The sequence below is a fragment of the Synchiropus splendidus genome, chromosome 19 (genome assembly GCF_027744825.2).
Source record: "Synchiropus splendidus isolate RoL2022-P1 chromosome 19, RoL_Sspl_1.0, whole genome shotgun sequence".
In the NCBI taxonomy this organism is placed as follows: domain Eukaryota; kingdom Metazoa; phylum Chordata; class Actinopteri; order Syngnathiformes; family Callionymidae; genus Synchiropus; species Synchiropus splendidus.
This window is the reverse complement of record NC_071352.1, coordinates 2,982,939-2,998,951: the sequence shown is the minus strand read 5'-3', so window position 1 is coordinate 2,998,951 and position 16,013 is coordinate 2,982,939. Positions and strand designations below refer to the sequence as shown.

Sequence of the window (16,013 nt, the reverse complement as noted above, 5' to 3'; positions counted from 1 at the left end):
TCATAGTCGGGGCACCAGACAACAGGTTACGGTCACTGATCTAGAAGACAGAGTGTCTGAGAAGGTCTGAAATGAAGCCACTTCTGCTTAATTCCCCAGGTTGTGGTGAACAAGGCGGCCATGATTGTGAACCAGCTCACTCGCAAGGAAGCCAGCAGACGGGTGCTGGTGCAGTCTTCAGCTTTGGTCAGCGCCATCGTGCGTGCGATGACAACTGCTGTCGACATGGAGACGGCCCGCTGCACAGCCAGCGTGCTGCACAGCCTCTCCCACCAGAAGGAAGGATTGCTGGCCATTTTCAAGTGTGGAGGGATTCCAGCGTTGGTCCGGATGCTCAGGTGGAAACACTACTCACTCTGTAGTTACCAAAGATACAGAGACTGAAATCACAGCTGACTGTTGTAGAAATATTGGGGGAAGGATGAAAAACATTTTATGATTTTTTTCTTGTGTCCATTTTAATGTATATCTGAAAAGGTGTGAGAGTCAGCAGGGTGGGGGAGGAGCGAACTAAAGTAGTGACGAAGGCAGATCATGGGAGGTGAGGAGGAGAGTGCAGACAGGGTGGGATGGTGGAGACGACAGAAGACTGGCAGCAGGAGTGGAGGGGAAGGGCAAAGCTGGGGCTCGGCAGGGAAGGTCTCGACCACCGGGTCGCTGCCTGAGCCGCCACAGCAATAGCAATCTTCCTTCATGACCCGAAAACCTTGGACAGATAAGCGAAACAGCTGTAGCTGAACTGACTGGCCACGTTTGTGTGACGTACGTGTTGAAGAGGAAACAGATTGGTTAGCTGCGACACTGTTGTGCAGCACGGGGGCCAAACCCACAGACTGAGCCTCGCCTACAACATTAAGATGATAAAACTGACAACAACAAAAAAAAACTTTTGTAGCAGTTTGTACAACGCATGAAATGATTTCTCATTGTGTCGCTCATTGTCCACTCTCTGACCGGCCTGGGCATATTGGGAAGTGGACTTCTGGGGGACTGGTCTGTGAGTTCTGCCCAGAATTGGCGGCTGCTCCAAGCCAAAGCCGAGCTAATCCTTCGGCTGGGGCTTAACAAAGAAGGGATAATTCAGTCATAATTGATTTGGGGGCTTTCTTTGAATGAGAAAATAGAATGTGGGTGGTTGATGGCGAACTGGCCACCGATCCAGATGCGGCTCTTTGTTTGGTTGGTTGAGCTCGATGTTTGAAAAGGCCATGGCCTCTGTCTGATTTTGCTGTTCTTCTGTCGAAGCTCTCCGGTGGAGTCCGTTTTGTTTTACGCCATCACCACCCTCCACAATCTCCTGCTGCACCAGGAGGGGGCCAAGATGGCGGTGCGTCTCGCCGACGGCCTGCAGAGGATGGTGCCCCTCCTGAAGAAAAGCAACCCCAAGTTCCTTGCCATCACCACAGACTGTCTGCAGCTGCTGTCTTACGCCAACCAGGAGAGCAAGGTGAGGGGTGCGAGGAGGCGCTGCAGCCCTCTGTCAGGGTCACACAGTCACCCTGGCTTCCTGTCTGACAGCTGATTATTCTGGCCAACGGAGGACCGGATGGTTTGGTGTTCATTATGAGAAACTACAACTACGAGAAGCTGCTGTGGACCACAAGCCGAGTGCTGAAGGTTCTGTCCGTCTGCCCCAGCAACAAGCCTGCCATCGTGGAAGCAGGTAGGTCCGAGACAGCAGCGGTGACGGTCCACTGTAAACTCATGTGTGATGATATCTCTTCCCAGGCGGCATGCAGGCGCTGGGGCAACACCTCACAGGTTCAAGTCAACGTCTGATCCAGAACTGTCTGTGGACTCTGCGGAACCTCTCAGACGCTGCGACCAAGCAGGTAAGAATCTCTCTCGTTGCCAGATAAGAACAGGAAGCAGTGGGAGAGTCAGGTGTTCTGGGGTGATTGGACTGTGGTCTGCTTGCTCCTGCTAACACTGGCTCTCTGTCCATGAAGCATTGTGGCTTTCCTCCTCATGTTTTTGCTATCATATGACTGCAAATTTATGGTTCATATCCAGTAAGAACCTCACCAGCTCATCGCAAGTGTCCCCAGGTCTGACTCACCTTCTCTCTCACTGTGCGCTCTATTTTCATGTTTTTTTTTTGTTTGTTTTAACTAAATATTAATGTGCAGATGAAAAATGTCCACAATAATTGAAACCACAAACTGTTTCCCCTGGCATGTGAGACAAGTTCACTGCAGATGCAGTTTCCTCTCTGCTCAGATACGTTGTTTTTTTCTCCCTGCAATATTGCATCTTGACTCACATTCGTTGCTGGAAACTGAGCTGACTGGGGAATACATGCTGTTTTGCACCTTTCCAGCAGGCAGACCTTTTACTTTTGCACATTTTTATCAGCGGGTCTTTCATAAATCTACCCCCTAATTTTTCACAGAATATTAGCTCACGTTAAGTGATTCTATTCATCATTGTCCATAGTAGTCACAGAATGGTGCTCAGCTCCATTTTAATCTTGCCATAAATCCACAAACTGCTCTTGATAAACACATATTGGGCTGTTTTAAACCCAACTTCAGGGTTCAGAGGAACCTACGCTTCCTCTGTGTTAAGTTAACCGGGAACATGTGTTATTTATTTAACCCAGAATGATTGAAGAGTGACAGTTTAGTATTTTATTTTGTTGTTGTTGCTTAGTATTTTTATTTCATTTTATTTGGAAATATGTTAAAGGGCTCACACATGACGCATATATATATATATATATATATATATATATATATATATATATATATATATATATATATATATATATATATATTGTGGGACACTGGGGTGGTGGGAACAAGCATCCCAAGACATAATAAGTCTTCTTATTATAAGAAGACTCCAGCAGATCAAAGAGGGATGCTTGTTCCCACCACCCCAGCCTCCCAGAACATGGGTTGCTCTTTGAAAAGTGACCCAGAAAACCCGAACCAGCCAAGAATGTGGGGTGAAATATTGGCTCAATAATGCGCACAGTGAGTGACTCTCCTGAAATATAACCCAGCAATAGTGATGACCAAAACACCCCAAGGGTTAAATATATTTGGTTTAAATGTATTTGGGTTAAATATTAGCTGTGCTGTCTTGAAACACAACCCATCACAAACCACCCAGGACTGGGGTTGAAGAGGCAGGAGTTTTTAGCCAACTAGTGTTCTCCTCCTCCTCTTCCCACTGAGACCACAGTGGTTTTTAAACAAATGTTGTAATTGCTTGCAGAGGGCTGTATGTCGACTCAGTATTATGTTCTGTGATTTAATTTAAAGAGCCTTTAATTTCCTGCCTCAGTGACTGAGAGTGACAGCTAGTGTGCTGGTGCTTCCCTTGGAAATGTAGTTCACACTTGGTCGCCTAGGAGCTAATCCTGTAAACCCAAGAGGCCTCTTTTCGCTTCTATGTTTACAGCATGAAATTGAGGGAACAATGAATCAAATATGTGCCAACGGTTCACATGCACACAGAGCGCTTCTCTGCTGCATGGAAGGCGACGGCGTCAGCACTTACTCGGCGGCAAGTGTAAACTGGCGTTCGAGTGAAACCTTTACTATCCCAGAGATATCTGGGCTGTAAGGCATCTTATAGATGTCCTGCCACAGAATGTGAGCAAAGCTTGGAGCTATCTGAAGCTGATATGGCAAGTGTGTTACATTCACTTATTTGTCAGCCAAATCCAAAGTAGATAAAGCAAATATTTTATTTAGCTCTGAAGACACAGGTGAGCTCATAGGTCACAAGTTAAACAGAGGTTTCAACCACCTGAGGTTTGGGTTTCACCGGGCTGGGGAGAGCACTTTGATCTGACTTCCTGTCTGCATGACTCAGTGTTACAGAACAAAGGGGGCTGATCACCCCCGTAATGGGCAGTTGGCAGACTTTTCTCTCTGATGACCATGTGACGTGAAGAGTAAACAACAGATAAACAACTGTGAGCATGGAAAACCTTCCTCATATGGGCATACGTGCCATTCAGTAACCGCTGTATTGTGACTTTCCTGATCGTCCTCTCCGTCACATGAACCTCAAACCAGCGAGTTCATCCTCTCAGAGAAAGAGGTGCTGAGGATTTCTGTCGTGTCTGGAGGTTCGTCTCACCACGGCCACAAATGGGGGTCCTGTTTCCGTAGACTGTAACACAACACAGTTACACCTCGTTTCAAGATCCAGGATGAGGACAGGGTTTGAGCTAAACACCAGCTGAGATTATGCCCGTTTACTGGCGTAATCTCTGGACAAAGGACCGAAATGACCTCGTCCCCATTTGTTAAACTAATGGGAATGACAACTGCTGACTCAAGTCCTGCAGAATCCTCCCATGGGTTTTCTTCTGCTGTGAGCCTAGAACACGAATAACATTTTTACATAAATTCACAGTCTGTCGGAAGATTCCTGAAGACGGGAATACATTCAAAAACTACAGACTTATTCAAGCAAATAAAATTACAAATCTTGTCATTATTTTTCTGTGTATTAATAGATGGCTCACTCTGGTGCTGGCAGGTGATTCCGGTCCGTTGATGTTGATGTGTGCTTGTGTTTGACTCTTTTAGGAGGGGTTGGACGGTCTGCTGCAAATTCTGGTCACTCAGTTGGGCTCCGATGATGTCAACATGCTCACCTGTGCCACAGGCATCTTGTCCAACCTCACCTGCAACAACTCACGCAACAAGGTAACGCTGGGTCTCACCATCCCACTCCACTAGAATCAGGATCCGTCGGGGGTTCCTCAGGAAGAGATCTGTAGCCTCGCACTGGCGTTTGGAAGCACAGGATCCATCACACAGCAGGGGCGCCACGACATCAGGAGGCGGGCTCCACTACATAAATAAACATCCACTGGATGAAACCTGCGGCACTTCAGAAGGAGACAAATCAGTTGGAGACAAATGAAGGCTTGAGAAGAAAGGCCTCATGCTGTGGTGGCAGTAACTCATGCTGTTCCTGGTAATGGCTGGGGACAGTGATTCACTTGAGGTGTGACAGGCACCAGTCAGAGCCACAACCCCGACATCAGCTGTCCGCAGTAACTCATGACGCAGTGATCAGAGTCTGATGATGAAGGAGGACATATCAGTGATCCCGTGAGAACTTCATCGGGATAAAGGTGCGGCTCATCTCCGAGAATCTGCTGCTGTATGGAGCAGGGTGCAGGGCAACAACTGAGATGAAGAGATTTATTTTTTCCTGCGTACCAACAGGGGACGTCCCACAGAATCTATACACAGGATTTTGATACTTATTTACTACTTTGCTACTTATGAGTAGACCAGTCTTCCTAGTGTTCTACTTCATGTCCCTTATAAAATAAAAAACATTACATGTTTGGGGTGAAAACAGTTTGTCACATTCTGCCTATATGACAGCAGCTCAGAATCAGAGACGCGAGGGGTCACATGACAACAGAAATTCCTCCAGTCAGTTGCACGAGGGTCACTTTCTTCAGTGCCCCAAGGTTTCGAGGTGACGATGCTACTGTACTGGCTGGTGCTCAGAACTGAAAGGCCTCAAATCCTAGACGTTTGTCTTGTGTTTTGAAATTGTGTTTTACTGACATCTCATTTCCCTCCACGTTCCTCAGACACTGGTGACCCAGTTTGGCGGGGTGGAAGCTCTGATCCATGCGGTTCTGCGTGCTGGGGAGAAGGAGGATGTGGCTGAGCCGGCGGTCTGCGCCCTGCGTCACCTGACCTCTCGCCATCAGGACGCTGAGCTGGCCCAGAATGCTGTGAGGCTGCACTATGGCATCCCTGCCATCGTCAAGCTCCTCAGCCAGCCACACTACTGGCCTGTTGTCAAGGTGAGCACCGCCTCCTGGTACATGGGCAGGTGGGCCCTGGCAGCTGATGTGAGTGCTGAGTGAGATACGGCTCTCGATCAGCCCTTCAGATCTGTGGGAGCCTGGATCAACCCGGAAGAGAGTTTCTGCTGGATTATTCAAACTTGTTGTTTTCCTGCTGCGCAGCTGTGATGCTGACGCTAGTGATATGACTGACGGGTGACAGGTTATTATCATACAGAAGGCTATAAAAAGACACTGACACGTTTATGAGTTATGAGGTGACCACCACCAGTGCTGCATATTAGCACCAGCTAATATGCAGCACTGCTTCAGAAACTTTCCTGCTGGAGCAGTGTTGAGGTGAGACCGAAATGTCTGGATGCTGTTCCCAGCCCTTGCTGGCTGTGCAGCAGCTCGGTCCAAAGAAAAGCCTCAGATCTTTCCCCTCTCATCCCTGCGGTCTGCTTTGATACGCCACATCAGACCGTCGTCTGGTACATCCAGTTTCCAACGTTCGCTCCTTCCACGTGTAAAGTTGACCCACATAGAAAAACCCTGTGGAGAGCTGCCTTTGATGTCTTTCCTGGTTTCAGGCTACGGTTGGCCTGATCCGGAACCTGGCTCTGTGCCCCACCAACCAGGCGCCTCTGAGGGAAGCAGGTGCCATTCCACGATTGGTCAACCTGCTTCTCAAAGCCCACCAGGACACGCAACGACACGCCTCTTCTTCTCAGCAAACGTACCAGGTATGACGCCCACACAATCTTTATGTGTTTTTTGGGGACCGCTCATTGGCTGTGGTGCTTTCCCTAGCTTCTCCCACTGAACCGAACCAACCAAAACACATGGATAAGTTACCTAAACCAGACTGAAACCGTATTATAGTGACCGCATTATTTTGAAGAATTTGTCCCCACAGATATAGCTATACAAGTTCCCAACACACACTTATGTTTCTACCTCTATCTTTGTGGGGACCACTCATTGACTTTCATGCTTTCCCCAGCCTCTCCCCTTAAACCAGTCCTTCTTAAATAGTGGGACTTGGTGCGATTTGAAGGGGGCCTCCGAACATACTTTTTTGCCGTACTAGAATAAAGTGTCATTGCACATCCACTCATGATTTTTGTTTTTTTTAATTTCAGGCAAATTGATGCACTTTAAGTCTTTTCTGTTACAGACAAAACAATCTTAATAAAGTTATTCTTTATTGTAAATGGTTGGTCTGTATGACTTTCTTTTCTTTAATGTCAACAAGGATACAATGTTATGCAGCGGTGAACTTATAATAATTTTAAAGACAAATGATAGTATTTACAGAGGTGGCAGAGAGTTTGAGGGCGCGCAAACCTAACCATCCAAAACAACTGGATCTCAAAAGTGGAAGCCACTTCACAATCAGTGCTGTAATTTGTGAGAACAGATATTGTCATCAAGGCCAGTTAAAGAAGACGTGTCTGAGAGACTGAAATGAAAATCTGCAGACAAGTGAGAAGCTGGAGTGATAGACAAGTGTTCCAGCTGTTCAATGGACCACTCAAGCAGGTTATACAGGAAAATGAGTGGTGAAATGAAGGCAGATCAATGGGGATGCCATCCATCTCTGTCAGTGCAGTGAGGAAAAAAGTTCACCAACTGTGGCTGTCTCACTCACTAGGACGGCGTCCGGATGGAGGAAATTGTGGAAGGGTGCACAGGAGCACTTCATATTCTGGCCCGAGACCCCATTAACAGAGGGGAGATTGCCAGCATGCAGACCATCCCTCTGTTTGTCCAGGTAAGTGTGTGGCCTGTGAGGACAGGGGGCGATGTCGTTCGTGCAGGAGTCATCAGGCTACTAACTTGATGGTCACTCTCCTGCCTGACATTAGCTTCCATGATAGTGATGTGCAGGTGTCCTCATCTTCAGAGCCCACTAGATGGCACTGTCCTCCCTAAGAGCTTTGGATTTCAATGACTCCTCCCATCATCTCTAAACCAAGAGCGCCACCTACGGAGCTTCGAGAACGAGGACATTGTTTCATGAAGGCTTCTCAGCCCATCACTATCCATCAGCGTCAACTATATGTCTGAGAGGTTTCTCTCAAAACACTCCTTTATCTAAACTCAACACAATGTTCTCAGCTCACCACATCTGCACATCTGCTTCCATGCTGGAGCTGATGATGGTGGGAGCCAAGTCAAGCCCAGATCTTGTTGAAACATTCATCCGTGGAGTTCCCTGACTTGTGCTTGTGTGTTTCCAGTTGCTCTACTCTTACGTGGAGAATGTGAAGAGAGTGTCCGCTGGTGTTCTGTGTGAGCTCGCTCTGGATAAGCAGTCTGCCGAACTCATCGACGCAGAGGGAGCATCAGCGCCGCTCATGGAGCTGCTGCACTCCAACAATGAGGGAATCGGTACTGAAAATCTCATTCACCTCTGTTCCAATCCGGTCGGCAGCCATTCTGTCTCGCCCGCTTGCGTCACACTGGCCACCCTCCTTGCTTGTCTCGGATGCTGGAGAAGTGGGAACCAACAATGTAGTGTTACGCAGAGGTCACCTGGTCCTGCTGCCTCTTAACGGGAGGGTTTTTCAGGAGGGTCTCAGCAGGGGCTAGCAAAACATTCAGACGTTTTTTTAACCAATAGTGTAGTGTTAAGAAGTAATGGAGCAGTTGTGAGTGAGGAGTGTATGAGAGGCAGAGGGTCGAGCTGACGTGTGGTGGCCCTGGATCAGGTAGTATAGAGCCTCGTATGAATTGTTTAGGGGGCAATGTAAGGTGTGGCTGGCCAGCGTGGCGAAGAAGAAGAAAGTTCTTTCTGGTAACCGATTATAGGTACGGCACTCCACGTATGAGTGTTACAGCACTTGATATCTTGGTAGGTGTATACAGCGAATGGCTTCGTGATTAAATGACAAATAAAACAAGAATAGTGTTTGAATAAATCATAAATAATTGTGAGGAGTCAGGTTTTACAACATTGTTGACTTCTCATTGGGCTATTGTGACCTGCAACCCAAGGTTAAATACGTCATCTTACAAGAAACAACCTGAGACCCGAAACAATGTTTTCGTTTTTATGCAAATTATCTTGTGGTTTTACTTAAAAAACAGTTGTTCTGTTGAAGTGAGCCTCACAGAAGGCAGAAGACCATGAGGCTGTTGTGAAGAGGTCTGCAAGGCAGGGGCAGAAAATGAAGAAGCAGAGGGCTGTCTTTCACTGGTTGGTTTCATTTCGTGCCGACAGGAAACAAAGCCAGTGTTTCCAGTGAGGGGGTGTTCCTAAGGATGCATGACCGTGATTCTATTTGGCAGCTCAGTAAACACAGGCATCCCACGACCGTGAGGTACCATGGAAGTGGGTTTCTAGCAGACAGCAGCGTTTTAAAGACTGAATCATTAATGTGTGGCGAGGTGGTGACCTCTGGCCCCCCTGCAGGGAGTCGGCCAACAGAGCACCTGCCCCCGATCCACCTGAGCAGGAGGTGGTGTCAGGGCTCATCATCACGGTCCCTCAGCTCGTCTATCATTCATGTGGGAGAAAGTGAGCGGAACCGACGTTCACAGTCCAACCTCCTGGTCTCCACCTTTAGCCCAAGATCACGCACAGCGCTGAAGCAGCAACAGGACTTTTACCTGTAGGGCGGCGAGTAATGGAGGATAACTGCGGTCATATCTCAGGGTCAGCATCATATGTGGAGCAGAGCAAATATGCTTTTGGTGAAGTTAATGTTGATAGCCATACTGCAGCATGAAGAGCCAACTAAGAGAACATATAACAGTCTGACAGGTGTGGTGCCTGGATGTTACGAGGCTCCGCCTACAACAGTACTGAGGACACATCATAAAACGTCTCCGGGGAGAAGGAAGTTTGATCACAGGAAAACATCTGGTTCAAGATAAAGTTAAGTGAGGTGGTGGTCCTGGTTGGTGGGCCACTGTGAGGGCTCTGAATAATTCAGTGGAGGAGAAGTCTGCTCTCTTAGCTGTTGGTTAGAACTTTAGTTTCACAGCCAGTGAGAACTAATAACACTCGCTTTATAATGAATTATGATTGAAGTTGGCACGACCATTCGGAACTGCTGACTCACTCTTTTTTTCTCACACCTGCAGCTCGTCCTCCCAGCGTCATGACACAGTAATCCTTTGCCAATTGTTTTACTTTGTTGTGAAGAAACAGCGAGATGATTGTTGTTAAAGGGTCAAAGTGATAAACAAAAGCTGTTCTGCAGGTTTGTACATTTGTGCAGGGAGATTTGAAGCCTAGTCTACCGTACTTCTTTTCACTCCCCGAAGGGCTTTACGAGAAATTGTTTGTTTGTTTCGGTAAATCCCACCTGGTGTTGTGCTAGCCAACCAAGCAATTTTGTGATCAAACAAATGTCTTCAAACAGAAGATGTGCTGGGCTTTGCACATTTTCCTGCAGTCAGCTGTGCTCACACTGAGGATTATAAATATATATTGTTATTATAATATTTTGGAGATGGGTTAGTCGCGAGTTATTAGTGATGCACTGGTGAGGCTTCGTGAAGCAGTGTGTCAGAGCCACCGGGTGGCACTCTGACTGGCACTCACTGACTCCTCCCCTTATTAGAGCGCCCCCTACTGAGCTCTGAGAATGAGGACTCTGTTTCATGACGCCTCACCAGGCCATAACTGTGAGTGAGGGGTCAGACACATATGAATGAAAGGGATTTCATGAGTCAGAACCGACTGAGACAAGGACTAATTCCTGGGACTGGGTGAGTTCAGGTATCCAAGCATGTCACTCATTCTCGGGCATCACACCGTGCCTGACCCAGAATCAGCTCAGCCTCTCCATCCATTCACTCAGAGAAGTTGCTTAAGTTGCTTTGTGCCTCAGGGACTCACTCTAATGTCTGCACGTGCCAACCCACCTGCAGCCACACTCTGCTGCTGTATTAGTCGGCGTCGCTCTGTGGTCGAAAGGGTGGAAATGAAGGATGTAAAAATATTGTGCACAGCCCTGGTTTTTGGCAGCAGTTTATTGAAATTAACCTCTTTTTCAAAATTCTAAATTGAATATGGAATAAAGCAGCCGAGCGTGATGGCACCGAGTGTTCTAATTCAGGGAAATTGATTCCAGCAAGTTGGTTCATCCTCTCGCCAACATTAGAAGATTTCACCAAGCAGCTGATTTAAATGCAAATGTGGAGGGATCTTGAACTGGTGAGAGATAATTGATTGCTGGGATTTTCTGCTCTGCTGAGCTCTGATGTGTCTCCACAGCCACCTATGCTGCGGCAGTGCTCTTCAGAATTTCCGAGGACAAGAGCTCGGACTACAGGAAAAGAGTGTCCGTGGAGCTCACGCACTCACTTTTCAAGCACGACCCTGCTGCCTGGGAAATGGTGAGACCCTTCTTCTCTTCATGGCCGGATGGAGACGCAGTGGATGGTTGATGGGCTCCTCTCACTGAGCTGCACCTCGGACTTCTTCGTAACTGTGCTCCACCAACCTGTCCGTGGCTCTGAAGGAGCATTAGCTCCCACCTTGCTTACCTGCTGGTTCTTTACGCCCATATTTAGGCCTGTTAAGATCTTACATGTTCACACTCCTCCAAATGTTGAAGCTAAGTTCTGACTGACATGATGAAATGGGCTGACTGCCTCTGTGATTTTCACAAAACGAGTGAACTCTTCTTTCAAACTCTGCCTGACTCACAGTCAAAAGATCAGCGTCAGCAGAGAAAAATAAAATAGCTTGTTACAGTCCAGTGATGTGCTTGGCCCGAGTTGGCATTCTGCCAGCCTGAGGTCTAAGGTGTCAGCACCGCCGTGGATCTGGTCTTTGACGCACACAAACCTGAGTATTCAACAACCAATGACACTGTCAGACACACAAACAGGCTGGAAGTGTTGTGTTTAGACTGTAATATGACTGATGTGTTTGTTTCTTGTGAATCGATCATTTGTGATCAAACACCTCACTCCGCCTTTCTTCTCAGACTCACACTGCAGTTCCTCTGGAGCCCACGTACCTAGCTGACGGTAAGAGACTCCGTTTATTGAAAGCTATTTCAGTGGATGAAACAAGCACAACACTGTGGAGCTGTTACCTGGGTGTGTACTGCACCATCCCGCCGTTCCTCTGCCAAACGTTCTCCTGGATCATGAGATCCGTCCGTGTTCTGTGCTGCAGGAAGTGTTATGCTGCGACTGGAAACATGCTGCTTTAGTATTCTTGTCAGACCCCACTCCACTCGCAGGAAGAACTTGTCACATGCCAGGAGGGAATTTACAGAGGTGGCCACCTGCTGTGTGCAGACGTGCAGACACGTCCGTGCACAAAAGTGTCATTCTTTGATGTGTTGGGGAGCAGAGGCTGCACGTTCCATGCAGTAATGTGCCGATGTTCTTAATGGCTTCGGGGTCGTGCCTGGGTGAGGACGAGAATTAGTGGCAGAAATGTGAATGTAACCACATAGATCTGTTGGTGTGATCTGCTGGTGTTATGTCCGCAGCTCATGGTCAGAGTGACGTCACGCTCAAACTCAGTCATGGTCTTCGTTTTCTTTCGAGTTGGGCTATAAAATGTAGAGTCCGAAGAAGGAAATCAAACTGCAGTGTGCTCCATGTAGTATTCACTTTATTTATGGAATGAAAAAGCGTAGCTGATAATTGATTTTAATTTGGGAATTTGAGAGAATTTGAATGAAGCTGCGGAATAAGCAATCTGGATGAAGAAAATAGTACATGCGTGTTATTTACGCACCAAAAATGCAGCTTTATTTTCACAATTGAAAAGCAATTTATGTAGATGCATTTTAGTTTGGATGCTGGTCCATAATTGCTTCTGAAAAGAGAGTGTGAGCAAGTGAGGAGGCCGACGTATATGTTGCTCAGCGGCCCTGAGGTTTGAGCCGGATTCAATATACAGCTGATTTTTAAGTTTAATTGCAAGCAGAGTCGAGTGCAGGCATCTGGGGTGAGGCTTGACGGAGGTTGCTGTGGGAACCATGGATGGAGATGGAAGGGTCAGTGAGTAGAGACAGTCTGGTCTTGTGTAGTTTGGAGGTGCAGAAGGATCACTCTAGTCAGGATCAGAAGGCGGAGGGCTGCGGAGCTGTCTGGCACTCAGGTGAGTGACAGCCTGTATGAGAAGGTCCCAGCTGACCTGAGAGCTGCCGAGGAAACACGCCACTGAAGCTCTGGTTTCTATGGCTGTCATGGAATCCAATTATGCTGTGTCTCGGTGAGTGTTGGGTTTCCACTGCATTACAGTCCAGCTGAGCGAACTAATACCAAAATTGCTCACCATATGCAGCGCAGAAGAAAGAGAGTCTTTTGCAAGCTGCGTTCTCACGGCGACTGAACGCTGTGGACAGACAGTGAAATAACAGCGGGACCAGCTGCACAGGCTTTGCTTATGTGCCGTCCTGTAAACGCACCAGGGAGAAGAAGCAAAACGGGAATCAGCTCTGGCTTCCCCTCCCATCTGTCTCTGTTTGTTTATTCCCCCTCTTCACTGAGAAGCTCTCCTCTGTGTACACACTTCACCGTCTCTGATTAGAGCTTCAGTCTCTCTCCCAAGTGTGTTCCTGTGTGTGGGAGTGTGCGTCGGAAGCATCGGTGTTGGAACGCCGGCACTGACACATCTGAGATGTTGGTGTGAAGCAAGCTCCGGTAGTCAGTGAGGCTCCACCTTCTTTGTGTCTGCCTGACCCGGACTCATGTGCGTCTGACACACTGACACACTTCTACTGACACACACTCTGTTGTGGACGGGTTTGATGACTTTCACTGTGTAAAGACACAGCGGAGGCATCACAGAGGTCCAGACTGGAGAAGAGATCCAGGAATGTTTGTTGACGGAGCTCAGTCGAAGCAAGAGAGTGAGGCAGGGCAGCTAGTGCAGTGAAGATGTCGGGAGGAGATGTGAAAACAGATGTGATGGCCACGGTGGACATGAAGGGAGGTGAAGAGGTGACACGGAAGACTGGCAGCTCCAGTGAAATGGAAGGTTTATAGGACCATGATGTTTAGTTTGGAGACAGTAGCTTCACTGAGAGTGACTTGGAGGGACTAGACATCAGAGGAAAAAGCATGGAGAAGGGTTAGGGAGGATGTGTTGGACGAAGAAGAGGAAGAAACCAGTGAGGTTCATGGATAATGGTGGTAAAGGAGGGCGTGAAGAGGCTTCAGACCCACTAGGTGGCACTTTACACTCTGAAATCTATGGATGTGAACAAGCATGACACCAGCAAGGGCGCCACCTACTGAGCTTTGAAAATGAGGACTCTGTTTCCTGAAGCCTCATCAGCCTGACAGGGAGTGGCCAGTAATAACCTGCTGCTTCTGACGAGAAGGCACAGCAGTCTCAAGCCCTCTCCTCCTCGTGGTTGTCCACAGTTTTTCCGGTGATTTGACTTGAGTGCATGGTGTTTGCTTCTTCTGCTGATCATGTTCTACCTCTGTCGTCCAGAGCTGGATGCTGCTTACCCCCCTTATGGCTACACTGACCTGCCCCTGGACACTCTGCCGTTGGACCCGGATTTCCACGAGTCCTACATGTCTGAAATGCCGTACGACCCCAGACAGGCTTACCCGGAGCCACTCTAACAGGCAAGTAGCAGCCCTCTGGCCTGGAACCACCACATGCCTCCGTGTTGTAGATATTGTTTTAATACATGCAGCAGACTTGGCTAGACTTCGCTCTTCCTGGACTGTGGCTGTGTATCTGCTCAGGTTCAACCTTTCCAGAGTACTTGCCTGTTGCAAACATCGATGCCCCTCTAGCGTTTGTAGCATACAGAGCGAGTGTCAGCATCGGTCTTTTACTTTGTCTTTCTTCATCTCAGCGAGTCTGTCTCCTCCATCCAGACCTGTCTTCATCATCCTCAAGTGACACCTCTCCTCTTCATCTCCTACTTCCACTTCTTCTTTGACCCAGTCACTGTCTCTCCTCTCCAGGATGGTTTGGAGCGCCACCTACTGAGCTCTGAAAATGTTTCAGGAAGCCCATCACCAGTGACGTGCTGGTGAGGCTTCATGAAACATTGTCCCCATTTTCAGAGCCTCTAGATGGCACTCTCCGCTCTGAAACCCTTCTGATGTGAACAACCATTTCAATGACACCGCCTGACATGTATAAACCAAGAGTGCCCCCTACTGAGCTATGAGGACACTGTTTCATGAAGCCTCATCAGTGAAGTGTCAGACCACCATCAAGCCTTCATGAGCTCCACAAGTTGTGATCAGAGAAAATCAGCGGGACCTCTGGAGGAGCTGCTACTGAGCGGAAATGGACTGCAGACACTTGATATAAAGTCAAACATCCAATGTTTTCTGATTTCCGTGTGTGTGTTTCAGGAAGATGAATTGTAATTCCGCCAATGAAAAAAAACGGGACAACGCTATACCGGGAGGCTTGGACTGGAGAGGCCGAGGGTTCAGGACTGAACTGACAGGGAGGAGCCCTTTTGCCACAGATATAGGGAACCACCCTGTGGTCCGATCACGACGCGGCTCTTTATTCAATTGTGGTATATTGTTGCTGTACATGATGACAATGTATCTTCGTCCTACTGTTGGCCGTGAAAGTGAGTGTGTGTGTGTGTGTGTGTGTGTGAGGGCGTGGTGTTTTATTAAGCAAACAATCGATGTACGAATGCTTTTGGCACTTTAGAACCATTGATGGTCCAGATGTGTCGCAGGTGAGGTCCACCTCTTCCACCTGTTGAAAACAAACTTTACTTACTGAAACTGATCTCTGGTTTCTTCTATCGCCCGCAAGATCACAGGTGACGACATGCACCCTCTTAGGAAACGCCACCATGTGTATAAGAAGGTCAATATGTAGCTTTTCCCGCCATGAGGAGATCCCTGACTTCCTTGCTGGCACATGTTAATGGTCTGTCCCCAACTGGGCTCCTGTTTTTAGATGTTTGAATCCCCGGGTGTCCATGTGTGGTCGTTGCATGGTAGTTTATTGTGTCTGCATTGACATATACTTTACCTTCACGGAAAAAAAAGGCCCCATTTTGGACGACAGGTCCAGGAAGTTCAGTTCCACACGGGGGACACGTCGAGAACCTCCGGCCACTCTTCAAACCAACGTCACGCCTCCACCATGTCCATCGCATGATCAGCTAGAGGAGCAGCGGGAGGCGCGGCCGTTGCCGTGGGCGACCAGGAACAGGCTCTTGTTGCAAAGTTCCGCCATGTTAAGAAGCACAACTATCCTTGTGATTACGTCACAGCGTTCTTGTTACTCCTTCTGGAATCTATT

At 48.0% G+C, this 16,013-nt stretch overlaps 1 protein-coding gene across 4 annotated transcripts in view; it reads left to right on the top strand.

The window, feature by feature from the left end:
• LOC128750839 (junction plakoglobin-like) overlaps nt 1–16,013 on the top strand; it is a 53,009-nt gene extending 36,996 nt beyond the window's left edge. For all 4 annotated transcript variants that reach the window (XM_053851405.1, XM_053851403.1, XM_053851404.1 and 1 more), the window contains 13 exons: nt 100–338; nt 1,246–1,447; nt 1,519–1,663; nt 1,729–1,832; nt 4,551–4,670; nt 5,579–5,797; nt 6,373–6,525; nt 7,437–7,556; nt 8,026–8,176; nt 11,013–11,134; nt 11,731–11,773; nt 14,208–14,347; nt 15,095–16,013. In XM_053851405.1, coding sequence (XP_053707380.1) covers nt 100–338; nt 1,246–1,447; nt 1,519–1,663; nt 1,729–1,832; nt 4,551–4,670; nt 5,579–5,797; nt 6,373–6,525; nt 7,437–7,556; nt 8,026–8,176; nt 11,013–11,134; nt 11,731–11,773; nt 14,208–14,344 — 1,755 coding nt within the window. In that variant the 3' untranslated portion in view covers nt 14,345–14,347; nt 15,095–16,013. The remainder of the gene's footprint in view (nt 1–99; nt 339–1,245; nt 1,448–1,518; nt 1,664–1,728; nt 1,833–4,550; nt 4,671–5,578; nt 5,798–6,372; nt 6,526–7,436; nt 7,557–8,025; nt 8,177–11,012; nt 11,135–11,730; nt 11,774–14,207; nt 14,348–15,094) is intronic.